General features: G+C 41.7%; 11 protein-coding genes across 11 annotated transcripts; 2 read left to right on the top strand and 9 right to left on the bottom strand.

Annotated features, from left to right (window-relative positions):
* Positions 1-80: 80 nt before the first annotated feature.
* Positions 81-705, bottom strand: LOC137576089 (cuticle protein 16.5). The gene is made up of 2 exons (XM_068288967.1): positions 566-705; positions 81-497 (listed from the first exon to the last, which is right to left on the bottom strand). The coding sequence occupies exons 1-2, from the start codon at positions 569-571 to the stop codon at positions 162-164; spliced, it is 342 nt and encodes a 113-aa protein (XP_068145068.1). The 5' UTR covers positions 572-705; the 3' UTR covers positions 81-161.
* Positions 706-1,322: 617 nt separating this feature from the next.
* PIG-Z (phosphatidylinositol glycan anchor biosynthesis class Z) lies at positions 1,323-3,576 on the bottom strand. The gene is made up of 2 exons (XM_068288966.1): positions 3,338-3,576; positions 1,323-3,272 (listed from the first exon to the last, which is right to left on the bottom strand). Exons 1-2 carry the CDS (start codon positions 3,504-3,506, stop codon positions 1,330-1,332), a joined length of 2,112 nt encoding a protein of 703 aa, XP_068145067.1. The 5' UTR covers positions 3,507-3,576; the 3' UTR covers positions 1,323-1,329.
* Positions 3,577-4,225: 649 nt separating this feature from the next.
* Positions 4,226-5,103, top strand: lambdaTry. Its single transcript, XM_068292088.1, has one exon. It carries the CDS (start codon positions 4,232-4,234, stop codon positions 5,009-5,011), a length of 780 nt encoding a protein of 259 aa, XP_068148189.1. The 5' UTR covers positions 4,226-4,231; the 3' UTR covers positions 5,012-5,103.
* Positions 5,091-19,082, bottom strand: LOC137577828 (transmembrane protease serine 9-like). Its single transcript, XM_068291383.1, is given in 4 exon segments — positions 5,091-6,005; positions 8,134-8,237; positions 8,239-8,979; positions 18,311-19,082. Coding segments are annotated over 4 exon segments (2,433 nt in total). The 5' UTR covers positions 19,079-19,082; the 3' UTR covers positions 5,091-5,185.
* LOC137578337 (trypsin eta-like) lies at positions 6,227-7,083 on the bottom strand. Its single transcript, XM_068292084.1, has one exon. The coding sequence runs from the start codon at positions 7,076-7,078 to the stop codon at positions 6,281-6,283; it is 798 nt and encodes a 265-aa protein (XP_068148185.1). The 5' UTR covers positions 7,079-7,083; the 3' UTR covers positions 6,227-6,280.
* LOC137578335 (trypsin zeta-like) lies at positions 9,304-10,216 on the bottom strand. The gene has a single exon (XM_068292083.1). The coding sequence runs from the start codon at positions 10,187-10,189 to the stop codon at positions 9,347-9,349; it is 843 nt and encodes a 280-aa protein (XP_068148184.1). The 5' UTR covers positions 10,190-10,216; the 3' UTR covers positions 9,304-9,346.
* On the bottom strand, positions 10,335-11,239 carry etaTry (etaTrypsin). The gene has a single exon (XM_068292085.1). It carries the CDS (start codon positions 11,207-11,209, stop codon positions 10,415-10,417), a length of 795 nt encoding a protein of 264 aa, XP_068148186.1. The 5' UTR covers positions 11,210-11,239; the 3' UTR covers positions 10,335-10,414.
* thetaTry (thetaTrypsin) lies at positions 11,604-12,427 on the bottom strand. The gene has a single exon (XM_068292086.1). The coding sequence runs from the start codon at positions 12,417-12,419 to the stop codon at positions 11,628-11,630; it is 792 nt and encodes a 263-aa protein (XP_068148187.1). The 5' UTR covers positions 12,420-12,427; the 3' UTR covers positions 11,604-11,627.
* LOC137578341 (trypsin delta-like) lies at positions 14,324-15,147 on the bottom strand. The gene has a single exon (XM_068292089.1). The coding sequence runs from the start codon at positions 15,124-15,126 to the stop codon at positions 14,356-14,358; it is 771 nt and encodes a 256-aa protein (XP_068148190.1). The 5' UTR covers positions 15,127-15,147; the 3' UTR covers positions 14,324-14,355.
* Positions 16,193-17,927, bottom strand: LOC137578342 (trypsin delta-like). Its single transcript, XM_068292090.1, has one exon. The coding sequence runs from the start codon at positions 16,670-16,672 to the stop codon at positions 16,235-16,237; it is 438 nt and encodes a 145-aa protein (XP_068148191.1). The 5' UTR covers positions 16,673-17,927; the 3' UTR covers positions 16,193-16,234.
* On the top strand, positions 16,920-18,821 carry LOC137578334 (band 7 protein AGAP004871-like). The gene is made up of 3 exons (XM_068292082.1): positions 16,920-17,271; positions 17,335-17,851; positions 17,902-18,821. Exons 1-3 carry the CDS (start codon positions 17,163-17,165, stop codon positions 18,164-18,166), a joined length of 891 nt encoding a protein of 296 aa, XP_068148183.1. The 5' UTR covers positions 16,920-17,162; the 3' UTR covers positions 18,167-18,821.
* Positions 19,083-19,342: the final 260 nt, after the last annotated feature.

The following is a 19,342-nucleotide window of genomic DNA, read 5'->3' as shown; positions in this document are numbered from 1 at the left end:
AGAGGACAGATCGCTTTTCCTAATATTCAACTATTGAGAGATTTGAGTCAAATATAATTTCAAGAAATTCATGTTTGAAGTTTAAAGTTTGAAGAAAGTTTATTCATTTGTCAGATGGATAAGGATCGTGTATTCTTTTTCGTACAAAAAATCGACAGTATTTACTTCTTTTTCAAGAAGGGGCTGACGACAGCTGGAGCAGCATAAGTGGCCACTGGAGCAGTGTAGGCAGGAGCAGCATAAGTCAATGGAGCAGTGTAGGCTGGAGCGGCGCTGTACACGGATGGTGCGAAAGCTGGAGCAGCAGCAGCATAGGTTGAGTAGGCAGCTGGGGCAGCATAAGCAGAGTAGGTTGTTGGTACACCAGCGGCATAGGTGGTCACTGGAGCGCTGTAGGTAGCTGCAGCATAGGCGGGAGCAGCGGCATAAGTTGTTACTGGCGCAGCCAGGAAACCAGCCTGGGCAGCAGCAATGCAAAGGGTCAAGCAGATAAGGAACTAGATGAAGGAAGACAATTTAATTAATTTCATAAAAATATTTATAATGTTTTGCTATTGGTTTTTACCTTCATGTTGAGATGTTTGGTTTGTTTGTTGGTTTAACTGTCGGATGACTGATGCTGTTTGGCCATTTGCACCATGGTTTTATAGGCCGAACTCACTGAGTGACGTGTAGGCGAGGTCGGGAAACGGGTTTACGGCTTAAAATTTATGAATTAGAACACACAACAATTGCGTCTGCGTGTTCGCAATGAGATCTTTTGCTGAGTAACGTTCATTGAACGCGGATGCCGAGTAGATACGCCCGGTCGTCGTTTCACAAACGGCGTGTCCAATGGATTACAATGCTTTTGGTTGACAACTGAAAAAGAAAAGAAAAAAGAATTAAATATTATCAGTAATTTTTGTTTGTTTAAACACGGTGCTGTGGGGTAAGCCCAACAGCTTCAAAATAAATAAGCTCAATTGACGGATCATTAGTTTTGCATGGAAAGAATGGAATTTCGAGAAGATGAAAGTCTGCATAAGCAAGTGCTATGACTTACTAACTTTAAGTACATCTAAGGAACAAGGTTTCTATGAAATCTCTCGCTTAGACTTGCGTAATCTTAAACTTACCTATTACTAGTCTTGTTCCGCTTCCATTTGAATTATTTTAACAATTTGATTATTTCCATGGCTAATTTAAAGTAAACTTAGGCAGTAATTACAAACTAGTTTGAACTTAAGTATGTGAAGGAATTAGTTACAGTATTGCATTAGCATATTAAGTAATTGTGTAAGACACTCTTTGGTATCTATGCTATTAATGACTCCCGCGATGACATTCCTACGTTGGTGCTTTAGGCAAGGGCTTTGGTACGGACTTCGATGCAATTTTACTCAAGGGATTCTGTCGTTTCACATCAATCTCGTATAATGCCAGACCAAATTGATGAATAAACGAACTAAATTGTTTATTGAGGTAGCTGAAACTAAAGTCTGGTGTGTGTTCCAGAGCACAAGTGCCACGCAAATCATCGTGTAGCCAATGTGGTGCATCCACGTCACAAGGATGGCGTCCTTGTAGCCTTGGGAATGCTTCTGTCGAGAGATGGGGATAGTAAACGGAGAGAAGTTCCATATTTAGATAACTGCTGGCATTTGAACGCTGCAAAGCTTCATGGAGATCACCACTCAGGGATGCGGGAATGGCCAAATAGAGTTTGTAACGCAAATGATCGGGTCCCGAAAGTTTAACTTCACAACTGCCACTAATAAGTTTCACCTTGTGCATTAAATTCTCCAGAGGTAATCCTCCATATTCATAGAGATAAAAATCCCTTTTGTACCTAAAGCGCTGATGAGTTCGACGATTGAAATGCATTACCCTCGAACTTGGCACATTGACTAGATGCAGAGGTAGACTGTACGTATGTGAGGTCATTAAATGGATGTGAGTGGCCATTGGTTTGGTTGCCACTATATGAGCCATGCCTTGAGCTAGGGGAAAGACCCCAGCCTGATGTATGAACCCAAAAAAAAGTGTCAGCACTACATTGGCCACATACCAAAACCTCAAAAGATACGGACCCGACGCTTTGCCTGAGAGCACACGTTCATACATCCAACGCAGCAGAAAATGCTCCTTTTGGAATGGATATTTAGCACTGAAACCGGTTATCAGTTTGGGAGCATGCAACACAAGCAATGGCAATGCCAAGGGCAGTAGAAAACGCGGCTCCTGGTGATTAATCAGTGATAGAAAGAAGAGTGGCACGAAAATGGCTCCCGACATAAGGGAAACAACGCTCTGGAAACGTGGCAGCAGCTGATACTCTGCTCGAAAGAAACGCCATAAGAGCTGGGTAAAAGCACCCAACGCCGCCAAGGCCAAAACATTAAAAAGCAGCGGCATATTTACTATTAAATGGACATAACACGGATGTACACCATGGCTAGCTGTCTGAGCAGAATCCAGATTGTACTTGATGAAATTCCATGGAGTAAACACAAAGTTTTCGAGTCCCAACTGAAGCATATGCAGTTCGCCGACTGTTAAATGTTGATAGTAAAGCGAATCACAAAATATGAAGAGAAGCAGCGCCGGTACAGCGCACACACAAAATAATCCTATGCGTAGATTAAAATCCCTGAAGGTTACACTTCTTGTACCCATTCCACGCAGCAGCCAAAAGAACACCATGGGTGATCCGAAGAGCAAGAATGTTGGACGATTGAATACACCCGCCACACAAATACTAGACATAGCCATCATGTGTTGAAAATTGTGAGGAGGTAAAGCATTCTTCAGCTTCCAAATCTTTACACGTTCACTAATCGACTCAGCCTTGTCGTATTTCTCCTCAAGGAACTCCTTCTTATACACCACAGTGTTTGTGCGCAGCATACATTCGGACACCAGGTAAAGGAGCCACGAGCACATGGCCAACTCTAGAGTGTTGGAGAACGTGCGCGTGCCAAAGACCAATAGAACCCAGGAGCTTCCCATGGCCAGCAAACGTATCTCATGCCGCATACTATACAACCGGCAAATGCGATACAAACACCAATCATTGCTGTACGAGATCAGTGTGTAGACCAGACGTGGAAACACCAAAAAGGCATAGGTACTAATCATTTCCACATTCCACCAGTGTCGCGCATAAAGAGCCACAAACTCATAGAAGCTCCAGGGAACTCGCAGCAAAACGAATGGCAATGTGATGCTCCTTAATGGCATAGTGTTATTAAACTCCCAGGTACGAGTGTGCTCCAAACGGAAGTGGTCTCCTAGAAATTGCAGAGGGAAAAACGCTCAAATTATTTCAGTAAAATAAATCTCTGTCTCACCTCACCTGTCATCACCTCCACACTTTGAAAAAACTCATCCGGATGAACATAGCCCAATTGCGGCACAAAAACCAAAACCAAACGCAGGACAGCAAAAAAGAAATAAGTGTTTAAATATTTGTCGGTTGGAGCACGGTTAGGCCAAAGTTGCGTTATATGTCGGGTAAAACGCATTTTGGACAGGTCCTAAAATCTTAAATACTATGTAAACAATTTTTTTTTTTTGGGTGAGGAAAAAACAATAACAATGGCGTTGCCAGATAGATTGATGTCGATACCGGCAATATTACATCGTCTGAAGAGTGTAAAAGAATTGAGTTTATCTACATGTACATAAAGTTCTATATTTACACAACTTCAAATTTTCCGTTACTTTAAGAAAATATGCAAAATATTCTAAAATTAGGACTATTTTATATAGTAGATAGTACTTGTTTAAAGGAAAGCGGTCTTAAAGTGTTCCTGATATTAAGCTTAGTTTCAGCTTTTATATAAAATTCAACTAATTTTAAAACAGAACACGAGAATAATAGTGAATTAATAATGTTTATCTAATGTTGGTGTAGGAAGGACCAATTATTGATATTGAATGAGCTTGTTTAATAATTTAAATGTTCTTGCATCATTAATACAAACTTTTTCCAAGTTTTAAAATTTCATTCTAAAAATTTCTCATCATCTTATGAGGTATTCGTAACAAAACAATTGACTCGAAAGAGCAAAAAATTTGGACAAGTTGCAGACACAGGGAAAAGAAGATTTACGACTTTCCGAGTTTTTGAGTAGATTACGTGATTATTGTGGCAATTGATTACGGGTTAATAGTTGATAATAACTATGATTGTGAGTCTATAAAAAGACGAGAAAGTCCAACGCTCGACTTCAGTTGATCAACGGAAATGTTGCGTGTATCGATTGCCATCTGTCTGCTCGGATTTGCGCTGTCCCATGCGGTGCCCATGCCAGATGGGCGTATTGTAGGCGGACAGGATGCCGATATCCGTGATTATCCCCATCAAATCTCCATGCGATATAATGGAAATCATCGCTGTGGAGGCAGTATCTTAACAAAGAATATTATCGTGAGTGCTGCTCATTGTGTAAACACTTTAACTGGTCCCTCGAATCTGACTATTGTAGCTGGCTCCACCACACTTTCGGAGAAGAATCAGGAATTTCCTGTCATCAAATTTATTGTTCATAGTAGCTACAGAGTCTACAACAATGACTACGATGTCGCCCTTTTGATAGTAAATGGTGATTTCGAGTTTAGTGAATATATTCAGCCCATCCAATTGGCCCAGGAGCGACCGGAGCATGGAGCTATTGTAACTGTAACAGGCTGGGGTACTTTAGAGGAAGGTGGCTATATACCCAATATCCTGCAACAAGTCGATGTGAATGTCGTGGATAATTCCGAGTGCAAGAGCACCTACTCCATTCTGTTGACCAGTCGCATGATGTGTGCAGCTGTCACAGAGGGTGGCAAAGATGCCTGCCAAGGTGACTCTGGTGGCCCGCTAATCTATAATAATGAACTACTCGGAATTGTATCCTGGGGTTATGGATGTGCACGTGAATCGGTGCCCGGTGTATATGCCTCTGTTCCAGAACTTCGTAACTGGATATTGGAGACTAGAGATCAATTTGCCGATGTGGGTATCATTGAATTCCTATAAAGAAAATACACATGCGCCTTTTATTCCTATATTTAGCTACGTAATTGTGAGCGCAAAACAAAAAGAAAAAACGGTGTACTTATTTTTATAAATTTGATTGTAGTTTTTAGTTTTATTTATGGTCAAACGTAATCGACACTCAATGCGATAGCAAAACAGCTCTAATCAGCGCATTTATAGTGCTCCAGCTGCTGCCAGGGTCTCATCGATCCAGCTCTTTAGACTCGTAACAAAAGTATATACAGTGGGATAGCCCACTCGACCACAACCCCGTCCCCAGGAGACCAAGCCGACCAGTTGGTCATCAATCACCAAAGGTCCACCAGTATCTCCTTGACAGGCATCTTTGCCTCCGTTCGTTACATCACCGGCACATACCATGCGATCGGTAACCTCACCCACACCATAGATGTTAGTGCACTGTTCCATACTGACAATTGGCACCTGAACCTGTTGCAAATAATAGCTATTTTGTGCTCCCTCCTCTCGATAACCCCAACCGGCAACAGTGGCCAATCGTCCGGTAGCTGGACGCTCGGCTCTCAAGCCGATTGCTTTAACATTTGTTCGTGTAAAATTCAAGGACGTATCCAGAAGTACTACGCCAATATCATAGTCGGCTGTATAGTAATCAAAGTCCGAATGATAACTCCAATTGGCAGCGGGATAGACAATACCATCGCTGGCATTACGGGTATTGGCACCAACCACTGCTAGGATTTTTGTGCCCTCCGGTAAATTGTATAGACACTGAGCCGCCGTGACTATGGACCATTCGTTATATATGATGCCAGCACATTCGTGCATATAACTTGATTCGGAATTCCGGCGATAACGTAATGATACCATATACGGATGCCTAGCTATATCCACTGTTGTGCCATCTACAATACGCGGTTCCGGCTCATTTAAGCCATAGGTAAATGAGGCTAAGACCAGGAGAAGGATCAACCGTAGGACACACATAATATTTGGAACGTGAACGTGAACGTTTCAGCGGTTAATATCGAACTGATTGTAAATTATGATTGCTGAAATACCAAATTTTGCAGTGAACCAGTGTGGGATTATGATTATCTTAATTGATGTGGCCAGCCACTTAAGATAGCCAACAGAACGAACAAACAGGGTACAACCAAGATAGTGTCGTTCCAATGGCAAATCGACCACATTCCAAGAACTCTCCTTCTCTCTATCAGGTAAAATAACCGATAATGAACCTTTGTGATACCGTATTTTATTCCATCATAAAAGAAACCATTGCTTATTTCAATTTAGTTTCAAATTTTTGGCGGTTTCCTCTTGTATCCATTCGCTGTAGTACACAAGGTTGGTATACACGCCGGGAAAGTCTGTGAGACCGCAACCTTTTCGGCCCCATGACACCAAACCGACGGCCAAGTCATTAACCACCAGTGCTCCTCCAGCATCGCCTGCGCAAGTATCTCCCTGTTTGCCCCCTGCACATAGCATGGACAATGTTATTCTATCCTCTCCATAGAACTTACGACATTTGATTAACCCTACGGTCTGTAGGTAAGACAATTTTAGGACTTCCACTGATGATTCCTCACTGGAGATGCCTCCCCAACCAGCAACAACTGCTTCGCTTGCATCATTCGGCTCAACTTCAGCTAGGCCTATGGTGCTTACTCCGAGCCCATCTAAGTTGATGTGATGCGTCAATACAACCAGAGCCAAATCATTATCCATTAACCACATATCGAATTCGGGATGAATAACAATACGATTTACCAGATAGATACTTCCTTTGCTACCTGTTCGATAGGTCTCCCCGGCTATCACATGTAACTGTTTCGCATTCACATTCTGGACACATGTTGCAGTTGTCAAAATCACTTCAGAGGAGTAGATCGTGCCGGCACAGCGATGAATAAAAGCTTCGGATTGATTCGATTTGTATCTCAGAGATACCTGATATGGTACACTATATATGCTTACATCCTGACCACCAATAACCCGGGCCGACCGGCCATATACCAAAATTAGGCTACAGCTTAAGTGAAGTATAATGAAAAATGCACATTTTAACTGGGATAAAACCATGTCTGTTTACTTCAAAACCTTTCGGATAACTAAAATTGCCACGAACAGTACAAGTTACCGAATATCTAAAAGTTAATTACTAATCGTAAAATGGTATAATATCAACACTGCAACTCTTATCGTGTCATATAGTTCTATATAGTTCAATTGACAAACAATTATTTTTATATCGTTGCCAAAAGGGTACATTAATTTTGGTCAGAAGTGTGCAACGCATAGAAGGAAGCATCTTCGACCATATAAAGTACATCCTTGTCTATATGTACATACATATTTTCTTTACATAGCCATGTCCGTCCTTCTGGATCGACACGACTTTCTCATAGACCGTAAGAGCCACAGTTTGTAAAGCTTGTTTATCTTGGATTCAGCTGGACCGAACCACTATATCATAAAGCTCCCACATAAAAAGAACAGTGACTTGTATCAATAACTTCGTTATTTTGCTATATAAAGAAGGATAGAAATTAAAAGAAGATTCGAATTTTAAGTACATAAAAGTATACATACATACATATATACATATACGTATAGGTATACCTTAGTCGGCTAGACAACTTATGTATTTACTTCATTTTAATAGCATACTTTTCGAATCTTCACTTAAAATTAAAATGGTGTGCAATCAAAAATCTGATTCTACTATAATCTCATCCACTTGTAGTAACTTTTCAAACTCAATGACAACCACTTGCGGTTATCAACAAAAGCTTTTGAGCGTATCTTTTCTAAGAAGTTAAAAACTCATAAAAGGAATTAAAATCTAGTGGATTGAACAAATCGTTTTAAAGAGAAGATTTATATGACATCCATTAGGGCATTTCCAGACGTTTAGCAGATTAGAACAGATATGATGACTAAGGACAATTTCTATTATTTTGCCGTTGAAAAACCCCCAAGAATTATTTCCACCCATATCAACTGCTCGTAATCTAATAAAAGTTCTTAATCATGGAATTACACAAGAACAAATGATTTTTCTGATAGTGATTATCAAAGAAAACAACATAAGTCAAGGCACATGGTCGAATTTATTACGAAATCAATTGAATTTTTTTCGTAGCAATGTAATTTCTGCAAGTTTTGCATCGATCCAGGGTCTTAAATTGGGAACGTTAGCATAGACACCAGGATATTCGGCTAAGGCACATTGAGCCCCCCCAGGATACAACGCCAGCCAATTGGCCATTAACAACGAGGGGACCACCAGAATCTCCCTGGCAGGCATCTTTGCCACCAACACCACGAAGACCAGCGCACAGCATCGAACTGGTAATGTTATAGAGACCATCCCCATAATCTTCGTAGTCGGCATCACAGACTTCATTACTAACTATTGGCACATCGACGGCAAGAAGGACATAGGAGGCTGAGCCAAGATAGGTGGTGGTGCCCCAACCACTTATTTTACTTGTGGCACCCGCCAATGGGGTCTCACTAGCCAAGGAAATGGCTTTAATGTTATGATTGTTCAATGGCAATGGAGGCTTAAGGACCAAAAGGGCCACATCATTGTCGTAGCGTGCCTCCTTGTAGTATTCCTCATGCATTATAATCTGCGAGACGGAAACAATTACGCCATCTGTTTCATTTCGATAATTTGTGCCAGCCACAACTTTCCATTGACTTGGTACAGTTGCCACAATGCAATGAGCTGCTGTAATTGCAATATCTTCGGCTATAATCGAAGCCCCACAAGAATGAGAAAAGGCATTTTGCGGTGCGGTTATAGCCTTTTTACGCAACGACAACTGATAGGGGCAGAGGGCAATATCACTTTCATAGCCGCCGACAATACGCGGATCGATTGGCTCGTCCTGCAAAGGTAGCGATAAAACTTCATAGGCCAAGAGTAGCAGAAGTCCGAGTGAAATACAAGATAAAACGCGTGACATGTTCGTCTAAGTTGGCGGTTAACTTTAAACTAAGTTTCTGAAAACCACAAAACGCCACATTTATTACCAAGTTCTGCTATCAGGCGGTTGGTCAGCGCCATACTTTATAAAGGGTCATAAAACACAGTTTTGGATACTACCTACCGATTAACTTGGCTAGTCATTACGGAGATAAGGTTCAATTTCACAGGTCTAAATTGAAAGACGGCAATCAATGTCTATAGAATGCAGGTTAGGCCATATTTTTAGATAGCTGTGGTCCTTTTAAATGAGAACCTTTTGACCGTCATTTTGAAGCCATCGCACATCTAACAAAATTACAACACATAGTACATATTAAACCCACTCGATTTTATTAGGTGGATGATAAACATTATCGTAGCATAGCTACTTCCTCGATCTTCGAATCGATCCAGGGCCTTAGATTTGCCACATTAGCATAGACCCCTGGATAATCGGGAAGAGCACAATCCGCGCCCCAGGATACAACGCCAGCCAATTGGCCATTTACAACGAGGGGACCACCAGAATCTCCCTGGCAGGCATCTTTGCCACCAACGCCACGAAGACCAGCGCACAGCATTGAACTGGTAATGTTGAAGAGACCATCCTCATAATCCTCGTAGTCGGCATCACAGACTTCATTACTAACTATTGGCACATCGACGGCAAGTAGGACATAGGAGGATGAGCCAAGATAGGTGGTGGTGCCCCAACCACTTATTTTACTAATGGCACCCGCCAATGGTGGCTCACTAGCCAAGGGAATGGCTTTGATGTTTAAATTATTCAAAGGTAATGGCGGATTAAGGACCAAAAGGGCCACATCATTCTCATACCGGGCCTCCTTATAGTATTCCTCATGAATGAACATCCTGGAGACAGAGACTATGGCTCCATCTGTTTCATTTCGGAAATTGGTGCCAGCCACAACCTTGAATTGACTAGGCACAGTGGCTATAACGCAATGAGCCGCTGTAATCGCAATATCGGGAGCTATAATGGAAGCACCACAAACATGCGAAAATGTATCCCCTGGTGTAATGATATCCTTTTCACGCAGCGATAACTGATAAGGACATTGTATCACATCAGTCTGATAACCGCCGACAATGCGCGGATCGATTGGTGTGTCGTCTTTAAGGGGCTGGGATGCAACGTCCAGGGTCAATGCAGCACAGAGTGCGAGGAAAACTTTAAATAAAACGCGCGGCATGTTCGTCGAGGTCGGTAGTTAATTTCGAACTAAACTTTTTTAATGAAATGTAATCCGCTTTTTCGACTGCCAAAAATGGTTATCAATTGGTCTTGAAGTGGATTATAAATTAAATTCCGCAAAAACCTTTGATTAAGTCTGATGGTCGTATATAAGGAGATAAAGTTTATTTCATTCGTTTATAATTGTAAATGTTTTGGGATGGCTAACCTCCATCGAATTTGTTTAGACCAAGGCATTGCTAGCACGTTGTTGATCAATCCAATTTTTAAAGTAAGCCACATTTGTATAGACACCAGGATAATTGGCACGGGCACAGCCCTCGCCCCAGGAAACAATGCCTACCAGTTGACTGTTAACCACCAGTGGACCACCCGAGTCACCCTGACAGGCATCTTTGCCTCCATTTGGTAGACCAGCGCACAGCATTCCATCGCTAATGGGACGCCAATCGTAGGCCTCCTGGCAACTGGTGCTATCCACCACTGGCACTTGAACTTGCTGCAATAGATTCGAGGATAGACCCGATTCAGTGGTTGTGCCCCAACCACTTACAGTCGCATATGTGCCCACACTTGGCCTTTCACTGGCCACACTAATGGCACTCAATTTTATGTTATCTTCACGTATCGGCAAAGCTGGGGAAAGGAATATCAAAGCAATATCGTTATCCGTAATTGAGGCATTGTAAAGGTCGTGAATGACAATTTTCTCGGCTCGCGTCACGTAGCCATCCATTCCGGCACGTTGATCTGTTCCGCCAACAATAAGGAAATTCTCCGCCAAACGATTGTAAACACAATGCGCTGCTGTCACCAAAGTGCGATTGTCCAGTAGACTAGCGCCACAGGTTTGGGCATAGGCACTAGTCGTGGAACTGCGACGACGTATTTGGGCAATGTAAGAAACATAGTAGTTGGAAATATCCTCGCCACCAACTATGCGGCCCTGGAAGTTTGTTTCTCCATGACACAGGCCAATAAGTAATATCAGCGCGGACAAGCAAATAACTTTAATCATTTCGTTGTACGTTTAGTGACTAAATTGTTATTTAGACTTAACATTAAACACAATAGGCCATATCAGAAATTGGTCACTAAATTGGCCAGCCAGGCTATTGGCTGATAAGATCAATCATAAACAAGTGCGATACAAACAGAATGAGAGCTTTGAAATGCGCCTAAGGGTATGCCAACCTCAATTGAGCTCGATGGGTGCTCAGGGAGGGAGAGAAAAAGCGCAAATAACTGAAACACAGGAGCTTTTGGCGCCCAAAGTTATACAATAGTGTTAGGCGGAAAAATGAATTTCTGAACTTTAGACGTTCAGAACTATACACTTCCAATTGATATAGCCTTCACTGAAGCATTGTGTTAGTATGAACAGTTCAAGCAAAATCAAACAGACTTGAAAGTAAACTTTTAGCTTCTTTATGTCTTTATTCTAAACTATCAATTGTCTTCAGTATCCATCCACGAAGAGTGGCCACGTCAGCATATACACCAGGCATCAAGGTAGAAGCACAACCATAGCCCCAAGATACAATGCCAACTAATTGATCGTCAGCTACCAATGGCCCACCCGAATCTCCTTGGCAAGCATCCTTGCCCTTTTTATAGGCACAGACCATAGTATCATAGATAATGGGTCCATATTTATAGTCGTCCGAGCCACAAGTACGCCAATCCAAAATATATACAATAACCTCCTGCAAAGTCTTGGGCAAAGACATGCACCAGAAATAGCACTTTGTACCCCAGCCAGTGACCACAGCCGGAGTGCCATTGGCTGGTGTTACCTCAGCCAATTTGATGTAACGTATGTCATCAGTTTCCTCCACATCCTGGGCCAATTTCAGAATACCCACATCGTATTCCAAGGTCGAGGTACTGTAGCCCTCATGGTAGGCCAAAGCCTCAACTTCTACCACAATGCCGCCCTCATTGTAGAGCGTCGAACCCAAACGCACACGAATATTGGACACCTTATAGCTCTGCAGGCAATGGGCAGCTGTAACGACAATATTCTTGCTGACCAAACTGCCACCACAGAAATGTGAGCCACGTTTGTTCTGCAACGAAACCTGATACGGATGAGCTGCTATGGTGGTATCTTCGCCACCCACAATACGTCCCTCGTGCTCAAAAGGATCAAACGGCGAGCTAACACTGGCAGCTCCAATCTGGCCAATAGCCAGACAGCAAACCAATAAGGCTAATAGACGATGCATTTCTTCTTTCCTACTGGCCATAAAGCCCAAACTGTGAGTTATATTTATACCTTCCAAACAAAAAGAGAATTTAAACCAGGAAATTGTCCATTTAAATTTAATGATCAAGTGGACACATTGACAGTATCAAAAGGCATACAAAGTTTGAAAGAAAAGCCTTTAAAATAATACCCACAAGTATTTTGCAGACCAAGAAATTGTCCATTTAAATTTAATGATCAAGTGGACACATTGACAGTATCAAAAGGCATACAAAGTTTGAAAGAAAAGCCTTAAAAATAATACCCACAAGTATTTTGCAGACCAAGAAATAACACCAGTCCAATGTCAAATTGGAAACCACTCGAGAAAATCGGCAAATTGCGCCGTTATCTTTTTGCATTCTTATCTGTTTTTGAGACGCCCGACATCGGTCCCACAGAAAATCAGAATTTCTTTTTTTCCTTTTTTTTTCCACTTTTTGTTTACGACTTTTTCACAAATCTCGGAAGTATACACTTAAAAAAGTTTTATGGCTATAGTCATCAGGCTGTCTATCGATATTGCACATACATTTTTCTACAAATTAACATTAGTCAATGGGGTTTTCCTTTCTGGTTCTAAATTTATTTTTTATGTTTATGGATGTTAAATAACTTGAATGTGATTTTTGATATAAATGGTTCTTCATTTTTGGGTGGTTTCATTAGCTTCTCAATTTCAATTTCATTCTATTGAGTTATCTTTCCTACTTTCTGCCAGTGTAGACTTCATCACCTGACCAATTTTATCTTAGATTTTGGTCACTGTCCATTTTATACGCCATCAATTGAACTGACGTCTTATCATTTTAACCATAAGCCACAACGATTTCTTAAAGCAACAATTCGACCATATCGGCCAGTCTATTTTGGGCATTTGTTATTATTTGTTTCAACCGAGATATTGCGAGTGATTTCTTTTAATTTAATCCATATATAAATCCAAAAATAATGGATTATGAAATTATTTAACATTTATGTAGATAGCTAATAAAAACAATCATATTTAAACCAATTCTTGCTATTGCAATTGATTACAATCGTTTAGAAATATTTCAAATCTTAAAATATGAAATTTACTTTTACTTCCACTTTTACAGACAATTCGGTTTGGTTGAAAGATATAAGCTTTGAATGATATATTTCGGTACATTGAGTTTTTAATTGGCCGTATAGATAAACTGTTTAATAAGATAATTGAAAGCAAGAAGTCTTAATACCACGGAAAGCAGGAAATTCTTAAATTCTCAAAAATTTGGACATTCCAAAAGCTTTTTACTAAAAAAGGGTTTTTCTATATATTATTCACATAGACATTTTGAAATTTCTCTTATCATGCTTCTACACATTATAATATAAAACTTTCTGATTCTACAATTGTAACGTCTGGTGACGTTGAAGCTGCCATTTTCGATTGCCATCTGTGACAAATCAGTTTAAAAAAGATTGAGTAAATTTTTAAGGCACGCTTTCGCCCAACTGATTAGATTGTTTAAGTGGCATGCGAGCACTTAAGGGGCTACACGTTCTGCGAACTCACTGGTGGAATGATCGATCAACTAAAGATGTCCTAAGTTCAGTTGAAGGTTTGATAACAAAATTGATCAACACTTTACAGGAATACGCTCCAAAGATAGCAAGTATCTGAACATTATAAAACTCTCAAAAGTGTCAAGGATCTATTCTATGTATTATAAGTATATGTATATCCATAAATATACTATACACAGTGAGCACGCTTTGCTAATAAGAGTAATTATCCAGAAATCATAATGCATATCAATACAATTCACTGGCTTAATAATTGCTTTATCATCCATAACAGTATATGGAGAGAACCCGAACAAATAACCCAATTCGCCATTAAGATAAATACGATAAAAATGAATTCTCAGACGTTTTATTTTGTAAAGTTCTTAGATAGAGTTGGCGGTGCTGACCACCCAGGAACGGAGAACAGCAACATCGGCGTACACACCGGGGTAGTTAGCATAGGCGCAGCCATAGCCCCAGGAGACAACACCAACGAGAACACCACCGGAGACCAATGGGCCACCAGAGTCACCCTGGCAGGCATCCTTACCGCTGGCGTAGGCGCAGATCATGGTGCTTCTGATTTGGCTGCCATATCCGTAGGTGGAGGAAGCGCAAGACGACTGGCTGACAATGTTCACATTCACGTACTGGAGTTGAGAGGGGAGGGAGCTGGATCCATAGGACTGGGTACCCCAACCGGAGACGGAAGCGGCGGCACCGTTAGCAGGAGCAGAGCTAGCCAGACCGATTGCCTTGATGGTGGAGCTCAGAGTCAAGGAGCTTGATAGACGGATGACGGCAATGTCGTTGACCATGGTGTTGGCATTGTAGCCCTCGTGATTCTTGAAAGCGGCAACAGCGGAGACAACACCACCAGAGCTCCAGTAGGTGGAACCAGCACGGACTTGCAGAACAGATGTGGACACGGATTGCAAACAGTGAGCAGCAGTCACAATAATGTTGTTAGAGTAGAGAGAACCACCACAGGAATGAGAGCCACTGCGCTGCAGAGAGATTTGCCAAGGGAAGCTGCTAATGGTGGTAGCGGTACCTCCAACAATGCGACCATCCAATTGGGGCAGGAGACCCTCAGGGATAGCGGCACCAAAGGCACAAGCCACAACGGACAACAAAATCACAAACTTGAACATATTGTGTCTACAATGATTTTGCAATGATCTGGTGAAGCCTTTTTATACTAGTCGCGTATCTTCTTTAGTTCCTTATTATCAACTGCTCGAAAATAAGCTGGAAATTCCCACTGTACGATATGATAATAACAAACAATGCATGAAATTGTCAGGTCTAGCTTATTTCTTTCAGTGTGACTGATCGCACTTATTGGTCAATGATTAACAATTTTGGCTGCTTTAATTGGAATTCCCGCAAAAAAGATAGCCTCTACTTAACAATTAGGTTACTATTGTAGGAAACACAGCGTTTAATGAGATAACGCTCCAGGATCTTACATATTTTACACAGATAAATCCCAATGGCTCTTAAATTCCTTTAAGGTTTATTTTATTTTCAATTTCCATTTGCCCTCTGTGGTCTAAACCCATCATTATATCGTCCATAAGGGCCAGGTATACATATATATCCTGATCAATTTGACGAGGCTTTAATATACAGGAATAATAGTAATTGATTGTCATAAAATAAAAATCAATAGTAATTGATTGTCATAAAATAAAATATTTCTTAATTTTATGCAGGCGTTTCAGTTTCGTCTAAGTTGATCAAGATACGAACTATGAGTCGAAAACAGCGACTTTTGTCAATAAACTTGTTATATTTCAAGTGATTGTCATAAAAATGAATATTATTCGCCACTCTGGCTAATTACAAAACCAATGGACAACTATATCATACACATTTATTCCATAGCTGATCAGCCTGAAAAAAAATGTTGGCTAGTGAAACTTTCTTATGCAAACTCCAGTAAATTAGGTAGTCTATTCAAATCGAAGGACTATACCATAGTTAGTCATACCAATATATGACAAAATTATTGCTAGTTAAACTTTATACATAGAAATAAGATTTTTTACTTTAATACCAGAGAACTCTTTCTCACAATAATTTGACCGGCTCTATGCTGAAACTTAAAAGGCTTTATTACCCTAAGAAAGACTTCAAATTAAAAGTACTTCAGATGGAAGTGTATAATGCATATACCTACCAAAAGTAGATATCGTTCGGTATAATAAAATGTAATTTAGTTTAATTTTCAAAATATTGTTTTATTGTGTCAAGTTCTTAAACAGAGCCGGCAGCGCTGATCACCCAGGAGCGGAGGGCAGCAACATCGGCGTACACACCGGGGTAGTTGGCATAAGCGCAGCCATAGCCCCAAGACACAACACCAACGAGAACACCACCAGAGACCAATGGGCCACCAGAATCACCCTGGCAGGCATCCTTGCCACTGGCAGCAGCGCAGATCATGGTGCTTCTGATTTCACTGCCATAACCGTAGGTGGAGGAAGCGCAAGACGACTGGCTGACAATGTTCACATTCACGTACTGGAGTTGAGAGGGGATGGAGCTGGATCCATAGGACTGGGTACCCCAACCGGAGACGGAAGCGGCGGCACCGTTAGCAGGAGCAGAGCTAGCCAGACCGATAGCCCGATAGATGGTGGAGCTCAGAGTCAAGGAGCTTGATAGACGGATGACGGCAATGTCGTTGACCATGGTGTTGGCATTGTAGCCCTCGTGGTTCTTGAAAGAGGAAACGCTGATAGTGACACCACCAGAGTTCCAGTAGCTGGAACCAGCACGGACGCGGAGAACAGAGGCCGAAACGGATTGCAGACAGTGAGCAGCAGTCACAATGGTGTTGGCAGAGTAGACAGCACCACCGCAGGAGTGGGAACCACTGCGCTGCAGAGAGATTTGAACGTGTTATCCAAGAGCGGTCATTTAGCATAATGCGTCTTCTCGAGGTCTGGCGTCCACGTAGACGAGTGGAACCCGCCCGGGACTTGCAAACATCAACCAAATAGTGAAAAATTCTTATTCAAGTTCTTCGCTGCTAGTTACTTTAGCTGATCTGATCTTCCATCCATTAGCCTTTTTATTAAACATAACTTTAAATACTTAACAAATCGGTGAATTAGTATTAACTGGGGCAAGATTATTATGTCAAATTTTATGTAATTTTCTGCCAAATTGTTTGTTTGCAATGAATTCCAAAGAAGATCCAAATACTCGGCAAGCCTCATATTCGGGTGACTCCTACATAGAACGCTTTCCCGAACAACAGAAGATTACCAAGCGCAATGTCATTACATGTTAGTTCTTCTTTTTCTGCCTATTGATGTCACAATATTATCCAAATCTTTTCATTATTTCAGCTGAAAATGAACCGAGTTCCTTTATTGAGAATGTTTTGTGGCTTCTGTCGGTTATTTTAATGGTCATCACATTTCCCATCTCCATATTCTTATGCTTGGTCATTTTGCAAGAGTATCAGCGTGCGGTTATTTTACGTTTGGGACGTCTACGACCGGGCAAAGCACGTGGTCCGGGAATGATTTTTATCTTACCATGCATTGATGCATACACAAAAGTTGATTTACGTACCGCTTCATTTGACGTTCCACCTCAGGAAATACTTACCAAAGATTCAGTGACCATCAGTGTGGATGCGGTGGTCTATTATAGAATTAGCCAACCATTGGATGCAGTCCTACAAGTGGTGGATCCACGTGACGCCACCCAAATGCTGGCCATGACAACATTGAGAAATGTTTCTGGCACTCATATGCTGATGGAATTGCTCACAACTAAAGAGATGTTGTCCAAACAAATTGAATGGGTACTTGACAGTGCCACCGAACCGTGGGGAGTTCGCGTGGAACGTGTAGAGATGTAAGTGTATCAACAGAGTTTAAATCTTTAGTTTAAGCTTGACATTACAGCAAGGAGATATATATGCCAGACCAACTGCAACGGGCAATGGCCGTAGAGCAAGAGGCAGCACGCGAAGCAAAAGCCAAAGTGGCAGCGGCTCAGGGTGAGCGTGATGCAGTCAAAGCTCTTAAAGAGGCAGCCGATATTATGGAATCCAATCCTATTGCCTTGCAGCTCCGTTATCTTCAGACTCTCAACACAATAGCCAATACGAATACCAAAGCCTATGTCTTTCCATTTCCAGTAGACATAATAAAAAAAGTGTTTAAGTAATATTTTGTATCACTGAGGCCTTCCAGAACGAATCCAGATAGTCTGTGTGTATTTTCGAGCCAAATATCGGACTCCTCCCAAGAGTTTTTTAAAATATATTTCATAATATATTTTCAAATACTTTTATTAAAAGTTCTTTCTTTAGATAGAGTTGGCAGTGTTGATCACCCAGGAGCGGAGGACAGCAACATCGGCATAGACACCTGGATAGTTGGCGTAGGCGCAGCCATAACCCCAAGAAACAACACCGACAAGAACACCACCGGAGACCAATGGGCCACCAGAGTCACCTTGGCAGGCATCCTTGCCGCTGGCAGCAGCGCAGATCATGGTGCTTCTGATTTGACTGCCATAACCGTAGCTGGAGGAAGCGCACTGGGATTGACCGACAATGTTAACATTCACATACTGCAGAGTAGTGGGAATGGAGCTGGAACCAGATGATTGAGTGCCCCAGCCAGAGACGGAGGCGGCGGCACCGTTAGCAGGAGCAGAGCTGGCCAGACCGATAGACTTGATAGTAGAGCTGAAGCCAAGGTAAGAGGATAGACGGATGACGGCAATATCGTTGACCATGGTGTTGGCATTGTAACCCTCATGATTTCTGAAAGAAGCAACAGCGGAAACCACACCACCAGAGCTCCAGTAGGTGGAACCAGCACGGACCTGAAGAGAGGATGACGACACAGATTGCAGGCAATGAGCAGCAGTCACAATGATATTGGCAGAGTAGATGGAACCACCGCAGGAGTGGGAGCCACTACGCTGCAGAGAAATTTGCCAGGGGAAGCTGCTGATAGTGGTAGCAGAACCTCCAACAATGCGACCATCCAGCTGGGGCAGGAGACCCTCTGGGACGGCAGCGCCGAAAGCGCAAGCAACAACGGACAACAAGATCACAAACTTGAACATATTGTATGTCTACAATGAGTTCTCCGAAAAAACCCAGAGTCTTATATACTAATTCACTATCTCAATAATCGGCATGAACCAAAACTCTCGATACGCAAAGGCAAAACAAAAGTATTCGAGTGGATAGACATTGTAGTGACGTTAGTAGGAGAGATGATAAGGTCTGGTAGGCCATCCATTCAGTTATCATTGTGGTTGCTTAATTTAAAACCTCAAATCACTCAAAACTTATGTCAAACTCACTCAAAGAGATATTTCGTCATG

This window comes from Drosophila tropicalis, unplaced genomic scaffold (genome assembly GCF_018151085.1).
Source record: "Drosophila tropicalis isolate 14030-0801.00 unplaced genomic scaffold, ASM1815108v1 contig_593, whole genome shotgun sequence".
Lineage (NCBI taxonomy): Eukaryota > Metazoa > Arthropoda > Insecta > Diptera > Drosophilidae > Drosophila > Drosophila tropicalis.
Note: the sequence above shows the minus strand (reverse complement) of the source record. Positions and strands in the feature narration are given on the sequence as shown.

Coding starts and splice junctions, on each gene's coding strand:
- PIG-Z (XM_068288966.1), bottom strand. CDS start 3,506: ATGCGTTTTACCCGACATATAACGCAACTTTGGCCTAACCGTGCTCCA. Junction 3,273..3,337: donor AAGTGTGGAGGTGATGACAG/GTGAGGTGAGAC, acceptor TGCAATTTCTAG/GAGACCACTTCCGTTTGGAG.
- LOC137578342 (XM_068292090.1), bottom strand. CDS start 16,672: ATGGTCAACGACATTGCCGTCATCCGTCTATCAAGCTCCTTGACTCTG.
- LOC137578334 (XM_068292082.1), top strand. CDS start 17,163: ATGAATTCCAAAGAAGATCCAAATACTCGGCAAGCCTCATATTCGGGT. Junction 17,272..17,334: donor CAAGCGCAATGTCATTACAT/GTTAGTTCTTCT, acceptor TCATTATTTCAG/CTGAAAATGAACCGAGTTCC. Junction 17,852..17,901: donor CGCGTGGAACGTGTAGAGAT/GTAAGTGTATCA, acceptor TTGACATTACAG/CAAGGAGATATATATGCCAG.
- LOC137578341 (XM_068292089.1), bottom strand. CDS start 15,126: ATGTTCAAGTTTGTGATTTTGTTGTCCGTTGTGGCTTGTGCCTTTGGT.
- LOC137578337 (XM_068292084.1), bottom strand. CDS start 7,078: ATGGTTTTATCCCAGTTAAAATGTGCATTTTTCATTATACTTCACTTA.
- thetaTry (XM_068292086.1), bottom strand. CDS start 12,419: ATGCATCGTCTATTAGCCTTATTGGTTTGCTGTCTGGCTATTGGCCAG.
- lambdaTry (XM_068292088.1), top strand. CDS start 4,232: ATGTTGCGTGTATCGATTGCCATCTGTCTGCTCGGATTTGCGCTGTCC.
- etaTry (XM_068292085.1), bottom strand. CDS start 11,209: ATGATTAAAGTTATTTGCTTGTCCGCGCTGATATTACTTATTGGCCTG.
- LOC137578335 (XM_068292083.1), bottom strand. CDS start 10,189: ATGCCGCGCGTTTTATTTAAAGTTTTCCTCGCACTCTGTGCTGCATTG.